The sequence below is a fragment of the Pomacea canaliculata genome, linkage group LG4 (assembly GCF_003073045.1).
Source record: "Pomacea canaliculata isolate SZHN2017 linkage group LG4, ASM307304v1, whole genome shotgun sequence".
NCBI classification, from domain to species: Eukaryota; Metazoa; Mollusca; class Gastropoda; order Architaenioglossa; family Ampullariidae; genus Pomacea; species Pomacea canaliculata.
The window spans coordinates 33,089,032-33,107,000 of record NC_037593.1 but is presented as its reverse complement, the minus strand read 5'-3'; the positions used below and the strand labels follow the sequence as shown (position 1 = coordinate 33,107,000).

At 42.7% G+C, this 17,969-nt stretch overlaps 1 protein-coding gene and 1 long non-coding RNA gene across 2 annotated transcripts; both read right to left on the bottom strand.

The window, feature by feature from the left end:
• Window positions 1-634: 634 nt before the first annotated feature.
• Window positions 635-3,364, bottom strand: LOC112563116. Its single transcript, XR_003098963.1, has 4 exons — window positions 3,333-3,364; window positions 2,957-2,986; window positions 2,195-2,224; window positions 635-1,615 (listed from the first exon to the last, which is right to left on the bottom strand). It is a non-coding gene; the product is annotated as an uncharacterized LOC112563116 (long non-coding RNA).
• Window positions 2,191-17,401, bottom strand: LOC112562517 (nucleoporin NUP159-like). The gene is made up of 8 exons (XM_025235797.1): window positions 17,163-17,401; window positions 7,080-7,238; window positions 5,138-5,251; window positions 4,125-4,170; window positions 3,739-3,759; window positions 3,333-3,401; window positions 2,957-2,986; window positions 2,191-2,224 (listed from the first exon to the last, which is right to left on the bottom strand). The coding sequence occupies exons 1-8, from the start codon at window positions 17,251-17,253 to the stop codon at window positions 2,191-2,193; spliced, it is 564 nt and encodes a 187-aa protein (XP_025091582.1). The 5' UTR covers window positions 17,254-17,401.
• Window positions 17,402-17,969: the final 568 nt, after the last annotated feature.

The window sequence follows — 17,969 nt, the reverse complement described above, 5'->3', positions numbered from 1 at the left end:
CTGTAGTACCTCATCTTTATGTTGTTATTGTGTCTATAGTACCTCATCTTTATGTTGTTAGTGTGTCTATAGTACCTCACTGTCCTCTCTTATCGTGTACCTCATCTTTATGTTGTTATTGTGTCTATAGTACCTCATCTTTATGTTGTTAGTGTGTCTGTAGTACCTCACTGTCCACTGGCTGTTATCTTTCATTTATCATTATTGGTCTGCGCAGAGAGTGCCATCTATCTGCGTTTTATACTTTCACATTATTATTATTACAGCTGATCGTCAGCGAAGACACATAAAGGGAATAAAGGAAATGAGTGAGCGCATGAATGTTAAGAGATAGAAGTGTAAATTATATCATTCTAAAATGTCTCCTTTAAAAATGTCAGAAATATTTACTTCACCCACTGGACTATGTTTTGTGATATTTATACTTTATTTCCAGCGATTGTCGCTCAGTGTTGTGTTGACATTCAGGACCTGAATTTTACATGAGAAGCGTGTTATGAAGATGATGTGCTCTGAGTGCACACGTGTGTTCTGTACAAGAACGTGTGTTTTGGATGTCACGTGGTGCTGCTGGTTGAACACTGCTACACCTGCTGGCAACACGTTTGTGGAAAGTCATCAACTACACTGAGACTATTTGTGGACTTTCTGTATACTTTAATATCAAACACTCTGGAGCTCTCTGACAGAGGCCTGCCGTGTGGTATACAGAAGTCATTTTTAAACTGCATGACAGGAGTTGATCAACAATATAGTGTATGGATAGATATAGATAGTAAGCCACGTGTGTGAACAGTGTACCTTTAGTTAATACATATGTTAGCATAAACTTAAGTTATACAAGTATTTCTGATGAAGGAGTGCATTAGTACAGCAGCACAAATGATAAACAGGGAGTGAGAATATTGTCTCACATTTCTAGAGGAGATATGTTTACCTCCCTATGATTACAGCCAGAGCGGTACGCTTGTAGATTTTTGACAAATATCACAGTTTTCACAAACGGCATACTTTTGTGGATTACTTTGTTTTGCTTACAACCCTATGTAAAAAACTTTCTTTTATCCACATCGAGGTTTACTTGTCACACTTTCTAAAGTTTAATGCGGCTTTGACACTGATTGCGGCATTTATGTATTCCAATGACAGACTACGCACTCCACCACTCAGACCTAGCTAAACTATAAAGCATTTATCATTGAGACCTAGCTAAGCAATACAGACTTTATCATTGAGACCTAGCTAAGCAATACAGACTTTATCATTGAGACCAAGCTAAACAATACAGAGTTTATCATTGAGACTAAACAATACAGACTTTATCTTTGAGACCAGACTAAACAATACAGACTTTATCATTGAGACTTAGCTAAACAATACGGACATCGCTGTGACATACCCTTTGATGTATACACACAAGATGTTGTTGTTGCCTGTACTATCATCCTATTACGACAAGCTGGTAACTCGTAATCAAGTGTACGTGTAAACAAATCAGTTTTTATCACATTTCTGTTCTAATGATGGAGCTGCTCCCTCCCTTCTTGTCACAGCGGTTGTTGCGATGTTTTGTTGGAAATCCGGTCTTTATTCCTCCGCTGGTGCTTCTCCTCCACTGCAGGAAAGAATAAATTCCAGGTGTCAGACAAGTCTTGAACATATAAACTAGTATCTACATTTGAATGTTTCTTCAGAACGTAAAAACAGTGCAGCACAGTTAAAGTGGAAAGTGAAAACATCAAATGTTGCCTTCAAGTGACAAGGTGTCTTGTTATCCCTGGATTGTGTTGTCTTTTAGACGGGAACCTACTTTGTTGCTTTGTAACCTAAACGTTTGTAAGCAGCTACCTAAGTTTGAGATGTGTGCGATGAGGTTTTTTAAAAAAGAAGTCTGCATTTGAAACAATACAGTTCTGTAACACAGTGTCTCTGTGTCTCCATACACATCTACCAAACATATCCTCTGTCTCTGTCTCTGTCTCTGTCTACACATCTGTTTGCTAAGCCCAGATACATGATATCGAGTCTATGGTGCGCCTTTCTGTCTGTCAGTCTAATGGACATCATGAAATGGTCATGTAGACGTTCGACCCTCCATCTCTTTACACTTCTGTCAGTCCCACCATCTCTCTGTTTTCAATTACAAGTCGCTTTGCTTGTCATATTTTTCGTCTGACTAGTAATGTCCACTTACCCTTCTGCTGCTTCTTCTGGTTGTTGTGACCTGCAACAGCAGATATAAACATTCGCGCTTACTTCAAAATCACTAACGCTGAAATACGAAGTAAAATGCCATAAATAATAGACTACACAGACAAAATAAACAAGTCCAACAGTCAGCCACACAACCACTCACACTCAGCCACTCAGCGTCCATTCTCACAGACACACCATCATTAGTGTCACAGGCTACGGAGAGAAAAACTAAGGTTGATTTACAAATCTTTTCCAAGTGCGGCATCGCAACTGATTAAAAGGACTTGGGGAAAGCTTTCTTCTTGGCGACTAGTTTCTATTGGCAACCAGAGGGCAGCATTTGGAAATGGTGACGACGGGTTGTGGTGGTCTGTGACATGGGAAGATTTATTTGTCTCCTTATCTATACTCGTACCTCAGTTTTGCAGGCACCTGGCATTTTTAAAAGCAAACTTTACTTTGAATGAATTTTCTAAAGATCATCAAAACTGTGCTCCATTGTCACAGGGAGTGTTTATGTCGCTACTGTCCACCTAAATAATGTGCTTTGTCTTCAGCAGCTTCCCTTGACAGGTGTGTCCTGTCTTACATGTAATAGCAATAAAGTCGCCAGTGAAATACATTTCTCTCACACTGTCTTTCTGTCGCTTTCTTAGGAAGTTGCATTAGTCCTACCATTCTTCTCTACCTTTAAGTTTGTTAGCATCTCCATCTGTCAGACGATGTCAAAACCTATTCAAGATTTACAGTATTTACTTACTCTTCGGCACTTGCCCCTTCAGCTTCCTCTCTGCAGTAGGAAAAGGAATCCCAAGTTAAGACAATATTTTCAATATTGTCAATTAAGTTAATATCATTAGCATTTTACAAGAAATATTACTAGATTACCATACGCAGATAATTTAGTTTATTTTAAAGTAAAAGCATTGTCACATAAACTTTGAAGTGTGAAAACATGTCTTATGATATAAATATCTAGTCACCAGTAAAAGACATTTCTCCTACACTGTCTTTCTGTCGTTTTGTTAGGAAAGTGTATAAGTCCTACAATACTTCTCTACTTTCAAGTTTGTTAGCACTTCGATCTGTCGTCAGAAAATGGAGTACACAGTTGAAGGTATAAACTATTTACTTACTCTTCTCCTTCATCCTCTCCTTCACCTTCTCCTTCACCTTCTCCTTCACCTTCTCTTTCAGCCACTTCTCTGCAATAATATCAGCCTTGTATATTAAGGTCATTTTGCAAGCATTTTACCAGGAACAAGACAAGATTTCTTTAAATACTCTGTTGCGTTCATGAACATGATTAAAAAGTATGTCTTCTTGTTGAAAAATCATTTTAGAAGTTTTACAATTCTCTCAAGAATGTGACAAAAGTGTCTGAAGACATTAAGTCGCCAGTGAAATACATTTCTGTAACACTGGCTCTGCCACTTTGTCAGGCCGGTGTATTAGTCCTACATTCCTCTGTACTTTCAAGTGTGTTGGCAAGTCTGTCTGTGGTCATAAACTGTTCAAAGTATTCAGAAAGCATTCACTTACCCTCCTGTATCTTGTACGGGACTGCAGTAGGAAAAGGTAAGCCAAGTTTAGACAATGATATTTATGTAATAACTGTTAAAAGCTATAAAAGTAATTCCTAGAGTTTAGCGTGGGAGCGGACCCAGGCTTAGTTTGTGTTTGTGTGCAAGAAATCATGCGAAACACCTGAGGACGCGTTTGTGAGAAATGGCGAGCACGAGTGTCATGACACCTGTCCCCAATGTTTGTAAATTCACCGTCTTTAATTATCTTTCTTTCTTCATCTCAGAATATCTTTCTCCTCAAGAATAATCAGATGTTCTTAAGAAAAGAAATAATTTGTTTAAACATGTCTAAATCACTCTGTCTCTTTTTTCTGACTGATAAGTTACCACAAAAATATTTACCCTTGGGCCTGCCGACGTTTTCTCCACACTAGGAACGCCACCAATGCTGCAAGAAACCAGAGTTTAAAATAGGATTGCTAGATTGAGGCACTTTTGTTCTCAGATTCACAATTTCTTGTTAAGTTTTATCATTAAGCTAGCTTGAATATTCAAACCTTCATCATTCTCATCATGAGCAGCAGCAGCAACATGTCCTGTTAACCCTCATTAGAGTAGGGGAGGGACTCTAAGTGTTCTGTACTTTTATGTGACTTGAAGGTCCGATTGGCTGGTGTGTGGATTTTGTTTTCCTCTCTTTTACTGTTTGCTTACCTAAAGGTAAGGACTTACAAACGCTTGATGTAGATCCGCGCCTACACTATTGGCTCAGCCTGTGAACATCTGTATCATTTGACATACAGACATTGTAAAATATTCAGTTCAAGTTTCGATGTTTGCCACTCTGGAAACAATTGTAGATTATTATACCTTTTCTGTATTATTTTAATTATTCGCTTTCTGTCTAACTTTATTTATCATTAATATTTATATTTCTTCTGTTGTTTTTATTTAGTCGTTTCTGCCATATTAATTTCTACTTCGTCTTTGCCGTTGACCACGGCGTTGCTCTTGCCAGTGCTGGTCTCAGGTTTTGTACACGTGTCTGTCAGTCTGCTTGTAAGGTCTTACAGTTCATTCATGTTTTAAAGTGAACTTTTCAAAGCACAGTTTTAAAAATGATAGAAAGCAGTCTGTTTCACTTGGTAAGCAGTGCACTCATCCTTCTGTTGTCTCCGAGGAGTGTGTGCGTGCGTTCGTTCGCGCATGCGTGGAAACTAACATTCGATGGCATCCGATCTCCCGTTTAAAAACTGAGACAAGAAACAACTGACTGGAGGTTGATACTCTTTCCTCAAGGGTCTCATCTTAATTACTTCCTTCCATTATGAAAACAACACACACACACACACTGCAGAACCAGCACGTGCCCTGTGACGTTCACACATTATTTAACACAGACATGTATTACTCACCAATCAAACCGGCAATGCCAAGTGCAATGAGAATTGCTGCCCATAGGGGAAATTCTTCCTTTGGTGGGAGTGGTTTAGCTGGTGGTGGTGGTGCGGTTGTTAACGTTTCATTCACTTTGAAGATTGAGATTAAAAATGAACTTCATTAGCTGATATTCCGGACACTTACATTTTGATGGAGACTAATGATTTCTGACAGATGTTTGTTCTAGCAGTAGTGATATCTAAAAGTCAACAGCATTAAACATTTTTACACTTGTTTTCTGGATATTAACGTGCATTATTCTATTTTCAATTTACAAAATCTTAATCTCAAAAGAATACTTTACTTGATTACAAACAACACTTTTATAAATGCGGCCTACACTTTAGTGAAATAAAAATAGTATCTACCTACTCCAAAGTAACACAAACCGACTTGTCTTCTGTTTGTGTCGCCAAACAGCAGCTAAGACTTGAGCCTTTGCCCCATGTACCAGTCAACGAGCGTGTGCTAATTGTCTGATTGTAGTCAGTCATTACTCGACCTTTCAACTGCATGTCAGTCTTGCTTTTCGCTTCTCACTCTCGCAGAACGAAGTGCCCCAACCTTCCCTCTAGCATTTCAACATAGTAAACGTGAATGGCTCTACATTATTTCTACAGGCCTCTTCTTACTTCAGTTTTATATGAACTTTTTATTTCTGAATGCTATACCTTATTTCTTCATGTCTAATCTCGACTTGTAGCTTTTGATCGTACTAAAGCTGTGGATGTCAACTATCTCTTCATCCATCAAAACTGTGAAAGTTACGGCCATGCTCAAGACAACTTAATACTGAGCCCAGGGCATGTGAACAAAAGAAAGCAGCAACAGATGTCCAGGACCAGATACCTAGTCCCGTGACTATGATATCAATCCCATACCTAGTCCCGTGACTATGATATCAATCCCATACCTAGTCCCGTGACTATGATATCAATCCCATACCTAGTCTCGTGACTATGATATCAATACAATACCTAGTCCCGTGACTATGATATCAATCCCATACCTAGTCCCGTGACTATGATATCAATCCCATACCTAGTCCCGTGACTATGATGTCAATCCCATACCTAGTCCCGTGACTATGATGTCAAGCAGATACCTAGTCCCGTGACTATGATGTCAGTCCCATACCTAGTCTCGTGACTATGATATCAATACAATACCTAGTCCCGTGACTATGATATCAATCCCATACCTAGTCCCGTGACTATGATATCAATCCCATACCTAGTCCCGTGACTATGATGTCAATCCCATACCTAGTCCCGTGACTATGATATCAATCCCATACCTAGTCCCGTGACTATGATATCAATCCCATACCTAGTCTCGTGACTATGATGTCAATCCCATACCTAGTCCCGTGACTATGATATCAAGTAGGCGACATCAATTTTTTTCCTCGAAACCCAAGAACACGAGAAAACTCTCAGGTCAGCCATTTCCAATTGTCGGACTTTCATAAATATCTCAGCACTTCTTGCAAAGTTTCACACTGTAAGTGCTCACATTTTCTGTTCTTCACAACTCTCCGTGAGTCGCTGACAGTAGTGTCTATGCCTAGTCTCAAACATTTACTGACGACAGCGAAGGAATCCAGTATCTCGGACACAAAGGGGAAAAATGAGTGAGTGAGAGTGTTCTCGCGCGGAAACAATAACAACAACAACTTACCAAGTACGAAAGGCTGACATTTTTGGGTCATTAGGTAGCTATTTCCTTCATTTTTGCAGTACACCTGACACCACGGTATAATACCTAGGTACCTGTCAGCCGCATTAAAATAGCAGGTGTAGATCCATTCGTCACCAATTTGTTCACAGAGAACGTTTCCCTCTGCCGCCTCTGATTGACATTGGCTTGAATTGTGCAAAACCTTAAGGTGACAAAGTTCGTATGTTTGGAACTTACTCAAATCAGCGCGTTCATATCGAACTCGAAGGTTTCTGGCTGGTTCACTAGTGCACTTCTGGTCAAATACGCTCTTATCCGCTGTACATGAAAGACTTGACAGTTTGTTTCTTACGTAAACTTCCTGACATTTGATCTTAAACCTCGGATCCTTGGGATCTGAAAAACATAAGATTACTGATAATCATCATCAACAGTTTCTCTTGTGGATTTCAAAATTTACAAAATCAATCAATCTGTAGTCCGGTGGATCTGTGGTTGAACCCAAAACTAAGTGGCACAAAAGCAGACAAAAGGTTGTACATAAGTGAGTTGCTGTGAGGGCGCCACTTCCTGAAGTGACATTATCAAGCCATCATAAGTCTGTCCTCCCCAATGTTGTTGTTATGATGCCTGTTGTTTCATCGAATCACCGAGTTGTGTGTCGAGTGTGTAAGTATTTAGTAGGTGTCCATGGTCCTGACACGTGGACCACTCTAGCAGCAAGGAGCCTTACAAAAGGTGTCTTTAGCAGTTCTTGCACTAGTAAGGGCTTACTGTCATTAGTTGTAAGTTCGTAGACACTACAAACACGGCGACACTATGGCGGTACCTGTCCTGGCAAGATGGCAGATATTAATAATAATAATAAAGAGTACTGCCAATTTCACTGTCTTGCCCCAGTTTCTACTTCTTTTTACAATAATTTCACTGAAAAATATTTTCCATGGGATTTTCTCAAACACAATCTACAGACTTGTATACCAGATGTGCTGATCCACCAACACAGGCCATAAGAAGATTTTGTTTAGGTAAACAAATGCATTCTTTTACACCGAGGTACAGACGCGTCCTACCTCGACCATGACCCGATATTATTAATAATAATAAAGGGTACTTTATCACCAAGGTAAACCGCACTCTCTGCGCAGACCAGTCATGATAACAGATAACAGAATAGATAACAGACAGCAGACGGTGAGGTAAGTATAGCCACAGAACGTAAAGCAGTGGATGAAGGTATGAAGGGATGTAGATACTATAAACAGTGTCAGATGAAGTCGTTACATGATGGTTAACATGACAGACAGTATTGCCATGGAGTTCAGATAGTAACTCAGGGATAGTACTTTGTGAACAGATACGTTTTCACAGAGCGTGTGAATGTAGCCTTGTAGTCCGAGTGGTGAATGAGATGTGGAAGAGAGTTCCACTGCTTAGCAGCACAAAGGGAGGACGTCCGTTGTCATGTGACTGTCTGTGGGAGGGAGGACAGAATGCGGGAGTCTGAGGAGGAGCCAAGGTTTGGGGCAGGAGTGTGGGCAGACAAGATTTCAGTAGAGTAGAGGAGGAGGAGCCTTCAAAGAATCCATAGCATAAAGTCAAGAGCATGTAGACTATTGTAGCTTTAACTGGTAGCCAACGGAGAGAATAAAGAAGTGGTGTGATATGTTCACATTTGTGATTCACGAAAGCGAGACGAGCAGCTGTGTTGTGGACTTTCTGATGCTTGTCAATGAGGTCCTGTGGACATCCAGAAAGAAAAGAGTTACGTAGTCTACTTTAAACAGAATGAGCAGATGAGGATTTTGGGGGTTGAGATGGACAGAAAATGTCGAATGGATCTGATGTTTCGACGCTCATAGTATACAGAACGACAGATGTGAGAAACACGTTCATCAAGAGACACGTCAGCAGACATTATGTAACCTAAGTCACGTGTTGAAGTGACAAAAGGAACATCAGCATCGCCTACCCGAGATCAGTCACTCGCGTTCACTCAAACACCTGGACATTTGCGCGTTCTATTCTAAAAAAAAAAAAAAACTCTACTCTTTTGTAGGCTGTGTATATATATATACATGTCTTTAATAATTTTAAGTAATAAAAATGCAAAAAAAAAATTGTTTAAAATAATTCCCTAGTAAACATACGTCCCTTAATCCTTACTACTATCTACGAGATATTGTCACTACCTGTCAATAATCTCTAATTCCTAACTCAGTCCTGAGAAAAAGTTCCTTTCTTGATGCTTAACTTGAGAAACAATAAATGTAAAGTTGGGCACAACACTGCTTTCACTGTTCCAACAGTCACTGGGGACTAATGTTTCATAAGTCTATATATACATGTATATATCTTAGACACTTACAACTTGTCCTGAAACGTAAAAACAATGATACAAACAAAACACAACTGACGTCTCCACTTGGAGACAGACGTTATCCACTGAATGTCACTGTCCCTGGGACGAGCGACCTCACAATATGTTATATTAAACACTGCCTCTTGGGGTCACACGTTGTCGTCCTGGGAATTATACTCCAGGATATCCACAAAATTACTCATTCATATCTTTTGAGAAGAATGCATAAAAAAATTCAGCATACAAAAATCCGAGATGTACAAAAATACAAACACCGCACCTTGGTAGGCAGACACAGTTTCCACTCCCCCCACACACCTAGTGTCCCTCCACTCGCCGTGTGTCCTCTGTAAGTGAAGCGGTGGCCCACAACAGTTCATTTAAATCGTCTTCCCTCCTTTTCTTGTTCCGCTGTCTAGAAACAGAATCCCGATTATTCAGCAGGTGAGCTCAGCCACCATCCGTGTGCGGGCTGTTATCCTCATGTCCCCCTCTGTGACACCCCAACAGAGACACGCAGTGAACTCTTGCTCTCCTCGTTGAAATAATACGTTTCTGTTTTTCATCATTTAGCTTTAACTACGTGTTGGATGCAGGGCGGTCTCGGTGCTGTGAACAGGGAGATTAGCAGACTGTGATGGAGAAATCAAATTTTCCTACTGAAGATACGATAGAAGTTGCTTGAGAACTACTTTCTCAAGGATTTTGGAAATAAAATGGCAGATTCGAGACTCGGCGGTAATTGTTTAATACGTTGAAGTCGAGGGTAGGCTTTTTAACAGCGGTTTGACTAAGGCTGTTTTCAAGATAGTTGTGAAGATGCCACAAGGCAAGCTATCATTAATTAATTATTTCTGTGAGGGCAGGCAGTAGGGCGTCAAGATAGTCTACCTGTAATGGAGGGGCGTGGGAACTGGGTCCAGTGGACATGTTGAGAGTTTTGACTGGAGTATGATGGTCCCTTTCCGAGATCGGCTGAACAGAAGCAAGGGAGCACGTTGGCCTTGCCAGATCGTCAGCGTGGTTAGCAAGGTCTGAAAGGTGCACAGGCAGTTGATTAAGCTTAGCCCGAATGTCAAGAATCGTACTAAAAAAAACAAAAAAACAAAAAAAAACAAAAAAAAACCCATACACATCGCCAAAGGCATCGGAGGTAAGAAAATCAGATGCAACGACTGTGGGCAGTTGTCACCTGTTTGTGCTGCCCAACAGGTGGCTGCAGGTCCTACTAGACGAGCAAGTACTAATGTGAGGACAAAGGAATGTAGTTTTGGCGAAAGGAACAAGGTGGAGGACTAAACGCTTGGCAGGGTTTAGCATCTGTTTATGGACAGTCAACCCAGACCTACGCCACAACCTTTCACCTCGTCGATGTTACGCCTTAGCATTCCGCTCAATGCTGGAGTACCATGGCCCGTGTTTGTTGGGGTGAACTCGGGTACACAGACCAGGAGCATGGGCTGGGGTACCATGGCACGTGTTTGTTGGGGTGAACTCGGGTACACACAGCAGAAGCATGGGCTGTGGTACCATGGCACGTGTTTGTTGGGGTGAACTCGGGTACACACAGCAGAAGCTGGGCTGTGGTACCATGGCACGTGTTTGTTGGGTGACTCGGGTACACACAGCAGGAGCATGGGCTGTGGTACCATGCCCGTGTTTGTGGGTGAATCGGGTACACACAGCAGGAGCATGGGCTGTGGTACCATGGCACGTGTTTGTTGGGGTGAACTCGGGTACACACAGCAGGGCATGGGCTTGTGGTACCATGGCGTGTTTGTTGGGGTGAACTCGGGGTACACACAGCAGGAGCATGGGGTGGGGTACCATGGCCGTGTTTGTTGGGGTGAACTCGGGTACACACCTCCAGGAGCATGGGTGGGGTACCATGGCAGTGTTTGTTGGGTGAACTCGGTACACACAGCAGGAGCATGGAGTGGGGTACCATGGCACTGTTTGGTTGGGTGACTCGGGTACACACAGCAGGGAGCATGGGCTGTGTACCGATGGCCGTGTTGTTGGGTGAACTCGGTACACACGCAGAAGCATGGGCTGTGGTACCATGGCACGTGTTTGTTGGGGTGAACTCGGGTACACACAGCAGGAGCATGGCTGTGGTTACCATGGCCGTGTGTTGGGTTTGGCCGGGTGGGGTGAACTCGGGTACACACTCCAGGAGCATGGGTGGTACCATGGCACGTGTTTGTTGGGGTGAACTCGGGTAGCAGGAGCATGGAGTGGGTACCATGGCACGTGGTTTGTTGGGGTGAACTCGGGTACACACAGCAGGAGCATGGGCTGTGGTCCATGGCACGTGTTTGTTGGGTGAACTCGGGTAAACACAGCAGGAGCATGGGCTGTGGTACCATGGCACGTGTTTGTTGGGGTGAACTCGGGTACACACAGCAGGAGCATGGGCTGTGGTACCATGGCCCGTGTTTGTTGGGGTGAACTCGGGTACACACAGCAGGAGCATGGGGTGGGGTACCATGGCCCGTGTTTGTTGGGGTGAACTCGGGTACACACTCCAGGAGCATGGGGTGGGGTACCATGGCACGTGTTTGTTGGGGTGAACTCGGGTACACACAGCAGGAGCATGGAGTGGGGTACCATGGCACGTGTTTGTTGGGGTGAACTCGGGTACACACAGCAGGAGCATGGGCTGTGGTACCATGGCACGTGTTTGTTGGGGTGAACTCGGGTACACACAGCAGGAGCATGGGCTGTGGTACCATGGCACGTGTTTGTTGGGGTGAACTCGGGTACACACAGCAGGAGCATGGGCTGTGTACCATGGCACGTGTTTGTTGGGGTGGAACTCGGGTACACACAGCAGGACCATTGGGCCTCCAGCCGGAGCGACGGAGAAACGGCCGCAAGCCTGTCAGAAGACGCTGAGCGCAGAGGGCCAGTTCGCTTCCCAGGTCATCACGAAACATAGACTGTCCATGTCACGAAGACGGCAGAGTGCGAAACACTGGTGTCAGTGCTGGTTCACACAGTAATGATGTAAAAAAGATCACATTTGAGACAGTAACCATGCATATGACATGATCAAGATGACTATGCACCACTCAAAAGAGGATTTGATTATTTAGGTTACTGGGTGAAGACACTGAGCAGATCCGTGAGCCTTTTTTGTCTACAGTTTTCTTTTTGTCAAACGGACACTGAAGTCTTCAATGATCACAGCCTCACAGGTATGCTACTTAGCATTTTGCCATGGTCAAGTAGATCGTGAATTCTGACAGAAACCTGTTGTCAGTTAATTGTTTGTGGTGTTGAGTGGTGGTCTATATAAACACATCAGATGAATTTTTGTCCGGGAGGAAAGTCTTGCATTACAAAATTCAATGACAAGATTATAAAAGGGAATTCAAACGCAAGGTAACACAAAAGATATTTTAAAGATCGCAGCAATCCTTCATCCGCGACTGGCACGGCGGAAACACCGCACATTGTAGTTAACAACACAAACACTCTCATCACCACGATCTCTGAGCTGCGTTTCAGTAAATAGCAGAATGTCCAAGTCATTGTCACTGATGAACTCTATGATCTCTGTTCTCTTCTGTTCTTGCTGGTTGGATGAGACAGACCGGGCACTAAAAAACGTGATACGTTTAGAGTCGATGAATGCCGAGCTTTAACATCTTGCACAGAGATGGGTTTATCTTCTCATCGTGCGATGTCATCAGTGACGACACTGCACAATGAAGTATACATACAACGGACTGTTTACTCCAGGCTCAAATAAAAACAAATTGTTGTAAAATACACTCCGTCGTCCACACACTACATGTGAAACAGGCCATAAAATGTACTCTCTATGATATATCGCAGATTCTTTACCATTTGTGTGAAATATGTGAAGCAGAACTGTGTCACATACACCCACAGATGGAAGGTGAAAAGAAGACTTGCAGATAACCGTCGACACCAACTGTCGCCCGTTCAAAAGAAACTGAGGCCACCAAGATGGAAGGGAGCATCACATCTGAACGCTTGCAGTCAGGCACGACTCCAAATACACGTCAAAGTGCAGGAGGGAGAACTAACGACAGGTGAGACTAAAGACAAAGCAGTCGCCATTCAGCAACCAACTTGTTTACTCAGTTATCAACACACAACAGGAGCACGCGCCAGTCAGGGCTGCAGTAAATGATGAAGACGCTTCCCAGAGTGAAGAGTAGAGAACTCAGGGGAGTAGAAACTGAATCAGGTAACAAGGGTAAGATACGTGAGAAGTTCGTAAAGGAAAAATTAGTCATCTGGTTAGCTAGGAAGGAAAGGTGGGAAGAGAGAATTTGGAAAGAAACTTTTCAAGGGAATAAAAATTAGAGAAGCTAAAGACAAAAGTCAAGAGCAGTGGAAGAGAGGAGAAAATCAAAGGGAGAGTGAGTGAAAAAAAAGCTAGAAGAGAGGGGGAGGAGAGAAAAGCTAGAATTGGAAAACAAATGAAACAAGAGACAGAAAAGGTAAGTCTAGCCAGACCAACGCCACGTGCGACTGAGGGAATTGCTCAAGATAAGGTTAGCGAGAAGGGGGAAGAGAGTGAAGAACTGATAAGCAGGAATGTCGCTAGGTCAAGCAGGTCATCCAAACCCCCAGGTGACGTCAGTTAACTACAATCTGTCTCCCCCGACTGTCTACAGACTGTCTGTCCCGAACCTCGAGTCCACGCCACAGTTTCTCATGCGTTTTCCATGCACGTCCCCTCCCAAACGTTCAGAACTTTATTTTCTGTATTTTCTCCATCATTTCTCTTAGAACGCTGAACTCACACCCATGCTGATGGCAAGAAAGAACTTTTGTACCGGGTTAGAGGGGACGGAGCATTGGCGGTGCTGGTTACTAGCTAGTCATGTGGCGCTAATGTCAGTCGCTCTCTACCATTCCCTCCCTAGGACCCAATCTGTGATACCAGATGATCGAAGTCTGGCCTGTAAAAACAGCTGTAATGATGTCTCTCAGATTGTAGCAAGGCTGTACCTGTGGGGCGTTTGAAAAAAGTGAGCGCCCTTTACACCAATAACAGCATTCTTTATCACATCTCTTTGTTTTATAAGGACCTGATCGCAACTAATAAGGACCTACTCGCTGAAAAAAAGCACTTTTAAGGTTTTTATTTGTCCAGCCACAAGTCTACTAAGGTCTAGGCACCTGTCTGTGGCTGTAAGGACCTCATGCACCCTGACATACGACCCGGGGGCACCTGGCAGTGCAGTGGGTAAAACACTCGCTTGTCATCACTGACCTTAAAGTACTTTCACTCTGTCTTCTTTTTCACCGTTGCTCTTCACAAATTTCTCTACTGAATCAATTTTATGCTGGAGGTGAAAGATCGCTTCTCGAATATTTTGACTTCTTGATTCCCTTGATTGATTGACCAATTTACATCTCTTTGTTTCCGCTCCCTGTCACCCACTAGCGCAGTTTGTGTTGTTTCCAGCCTGTTGATGCTTTCCATCATTTCTGCCATGTTTCTCGTTAGACTATCCAACAAAGCTTTGGAGGGAGCAGCGCACTTGTTTCTTGTTTTTCCCACTTGTTCTCCTCAAAGCCTTTTTTTTGGGGGGGGGGCCAGGTCTTGGTTTGGGTTCCACCCCACCGATTAGTAGGCATGCACCCAGCGTTGTGAAGCTACATTCAACACGGTAGCCTCCAACACGTCTGGTGGTGACATGTGCATGTCTAGTATTTTGATTACCACACCTGCAACTGCAAGACACCTGCAGGAAGATCTCCAACCACCATCTACGTTGAGAGAGAACACGTCATAGTCCACACTGAAGACTTTAAACACCTCAATAGATGTTTTTCTGCTTGAGCAAAATACGAGAGCAGTGGACTGTGCTTAGGAGTAGTAGTCACGGGAAAGGTCTTTTAGTGCACGCTAAAGACTTAATAGTGGGTAATTGCCTAAAATAAAGGTAATTGAGCTGCTTTGCTGCACCGTCGCTAAAACGCTGGTGACCATACCTTATCGTGTAGTCATCGAAATAGATGGAGTGCGCGGTCAGAAGCGCTGAACGAAAGGTGATGGTTGGGATGTAGGGGAGAAGTTTGGAGAAACAGACAGGACAAATGTCTTCCAAGAAATGCAAATGAGCACAAACAACAGCCAGTGCCGGGACTGGAGAGATGTGAAATGGTCTCTTGTGTTGAGCACCAGACGTTCAGCAGAGATTTGGATTTTCTAGTTTGTGAGAGAGATGTGCAGGACAGCCCAAAGTCAAACAGTTCAGATGGCGGTAAACCTTTGTATCTTTCGTCTTGCGTAGGTAATTTGGAGCATTTACTTGAGTATGTTTAGGAATACCTGGATTGCACGTACACATGTAGAGCAGGGGAGGGTGTGGTGAATATGAAGACCTTGTTTTGGTACTTGGTAGGAGACTGATGGTAATCCTAATCCAAATCCTGTTCTTAACGTAAAGCATGTGGAAGCCGTCCTCTGTAAACAACATGGCAGAAATCTGCATCGTGATTACTACAGTGAGGACAGAAGGATTTTCCGCACCTACATGATCAGCACTGTTTCCAAATGTTACTTATACAAAGCTCCTTTAGCATCCAATCTACTCCATGGGTTATTTTTGAACACAAAACAGGATCTGAATATTCGAGACTAGATTTTTCATATAAAAAAAATAAAATAAAATCCACACGGTCGTTTACCTGATAGACACATACCCCCCCCCCCAAACAATCCCTTCTATTAAATGTCACTGTGTCAGAATTGTTTTCTACCGCTCAACACGTAGCGTTCTTGGCTGCTGCCCCAGAAGCAGTCGTCCACTGTAGGCCAAGGGACTGAAATGTAGATGAATGAAACTTTCTTGTTCTTATTCTTCTAACTACTAAGAAGAAAAAAGCCAAAATACTTATTCTTGCAAATATAGTGGACTTTGCATGTGATGGTGTGAAGTCCTCTACAATGGTTTTGACTGCTATGTAACTAAAACTGTACAACGCGTTTACAAAGCTTATTTTATATGACAATACAACTGTTACACTCAGTTAAGTTTGTCTTTATTTGCCTGAGTAGGACCCCAAATCATGTGAGCTTGAGCCTATTCCCTCCTCTCTGTTTGCTGGTTGCCTGGATGTCCTCACTAATGAGTCTCTCACCTCTGGGCACTTCATCTTGACTTCAGGTCTGCTGTTGTATCCCACTTGAACAGAAACCACCTTTACATGCAAGTACAGACACGTGTCCAACTTGTTCTTTCTGAACAAAAGTTTCGAAAAGATTCTTTTCAATGATTGCACATGTGGAGCAAACTCATTTCTTTAATCTGTTTCAGCGGACTTCTAGAAAAGGTCATGGTACTGAATGTGCACCTCTTCATGTCGTACACGATCTACTCCTTCGTGCCTACGATGACAACCACTTCTCACTTCTCACTTCTCACCTGCAGGACTTATGATGGCGTCAACAAGACTTTTTGCACGTTTCATCAAAGCTTGTAGTGCAGTTAGTTCTGGGTCTTTAGCACTTTTTTCACAGATCCCCCGGACTAGTAAACGAACACTAAATCAAAGAGCTCGCGACTAATTTAATAACTACAAAAATTACTCAGTGGAAGGGGATGCGGGGTGGAGGGAACAAGCACTGTCAGCAGTACCCGCTGACCTGAACATAGCTCTCCCGCTACACAGGAAAGTAAACAATATATCATATCTACAGTCATTACAACTAAATAATTGGCTTCAGTAACCAAATCTAACTACGGAAAGTCTGAACGTGTATGAGATCTAAACCGTTAGATTGACACCTCAAGCAAGATCAGTGACAATTATTATTATTATTACTATTATTTATAAAAAGCTTCGATAGTGTTGTAAGTTATCAGTCAAAACACACAGAAAGTAAAGAAATGTGACAGTGAGTAGCAAGTTGTACAGATTGTGTACACGCAGACAAACACAAGAGAAGGTAAAATCGTTCTAACACTTATTGGAGCATCGATCCAGCAGAACCAGCAAGAAGAAGAAGACCAGCACACGTCTGAAAGATGGGTTAGATGTTTCTGCCACCTCCATCTCCTGACGCAGTGCTTGACAGAGGCTGAGGTCAATTCGGCTGGGAATGTTGGCCTGGCCAGGACAGGTCTGTCTCTACAGGCTGCTCTGATGTCCGCCCTGAGCGTTACTACGGCGGAAGTGGAGTGACCGTTGGTAGTGCACTCAATAAGTCCACATATTCCTACAAAATCTCAAGCTAAAAGACAGGACAATTTCACGGTTTACTGTTGAAACGTAAGTTTAATGTTGAGTCAGCTATAAAAATACAGTATTTCTATTTATTCTGGGCCTTGATGACACAAGCGGATGTGAACGTTGCACTATGTCAGATCACTGCGCCATCCTATTGTTGTCACATAGATCTAACCACGAACGTATAAAGGTGGACTGATGTCATCAGAAATAAATTGAATAAAAGATAATATTTTACTTGTCACCTCTTTAGAAGTTTGATAGATAATATGCTTGAAAGTAATTCTTGAACAAATCACTGAAATATTCAAGCTGTTTATCTCATTCCAGTCAAATTTACAGACAGTTTACTCACAAAGGAGAAGATTCTTATTTTGGGGGATGTAAATTTTCACTTTGATAGACCTCAAGATAGTGATGTGAAGCGGTTGATTGAGGCTTTAGACAGCCGTGGTCTTTGTCAGCTGATTGATAAACCAACTCATAGACTTGGACACATTCTTGACTGGGTTATCACTCGTGCGCCATCAGAGTCACTGGTC

Excerpts from the sequence above, each read along its gene's own strand:
- LOC112562517 (XM_025235797.1), bottom strand. The coding sequence starts at position 17,253 with ATGGAGGTGGCAGAAACATCTAACCCATCTTTCAGACGTGTGCTGGTC. Across the intron at positions 2,987-3,332 it reads GGAGAGGATGAAGGAGAAGA|AGAGGAAGCTGAAGGGGCAA; the intron begins GTAAGTAAATAG and ends TTCCTACTGCAG. Across the intron at positions 2,225-2,956 it reads GAAGGGGCAAGTGCCGAAGA|GTCACAACAACCAGAAGAAG; the intron begins GTAAGTAAATAC and ends CTGCTGTTGCAG.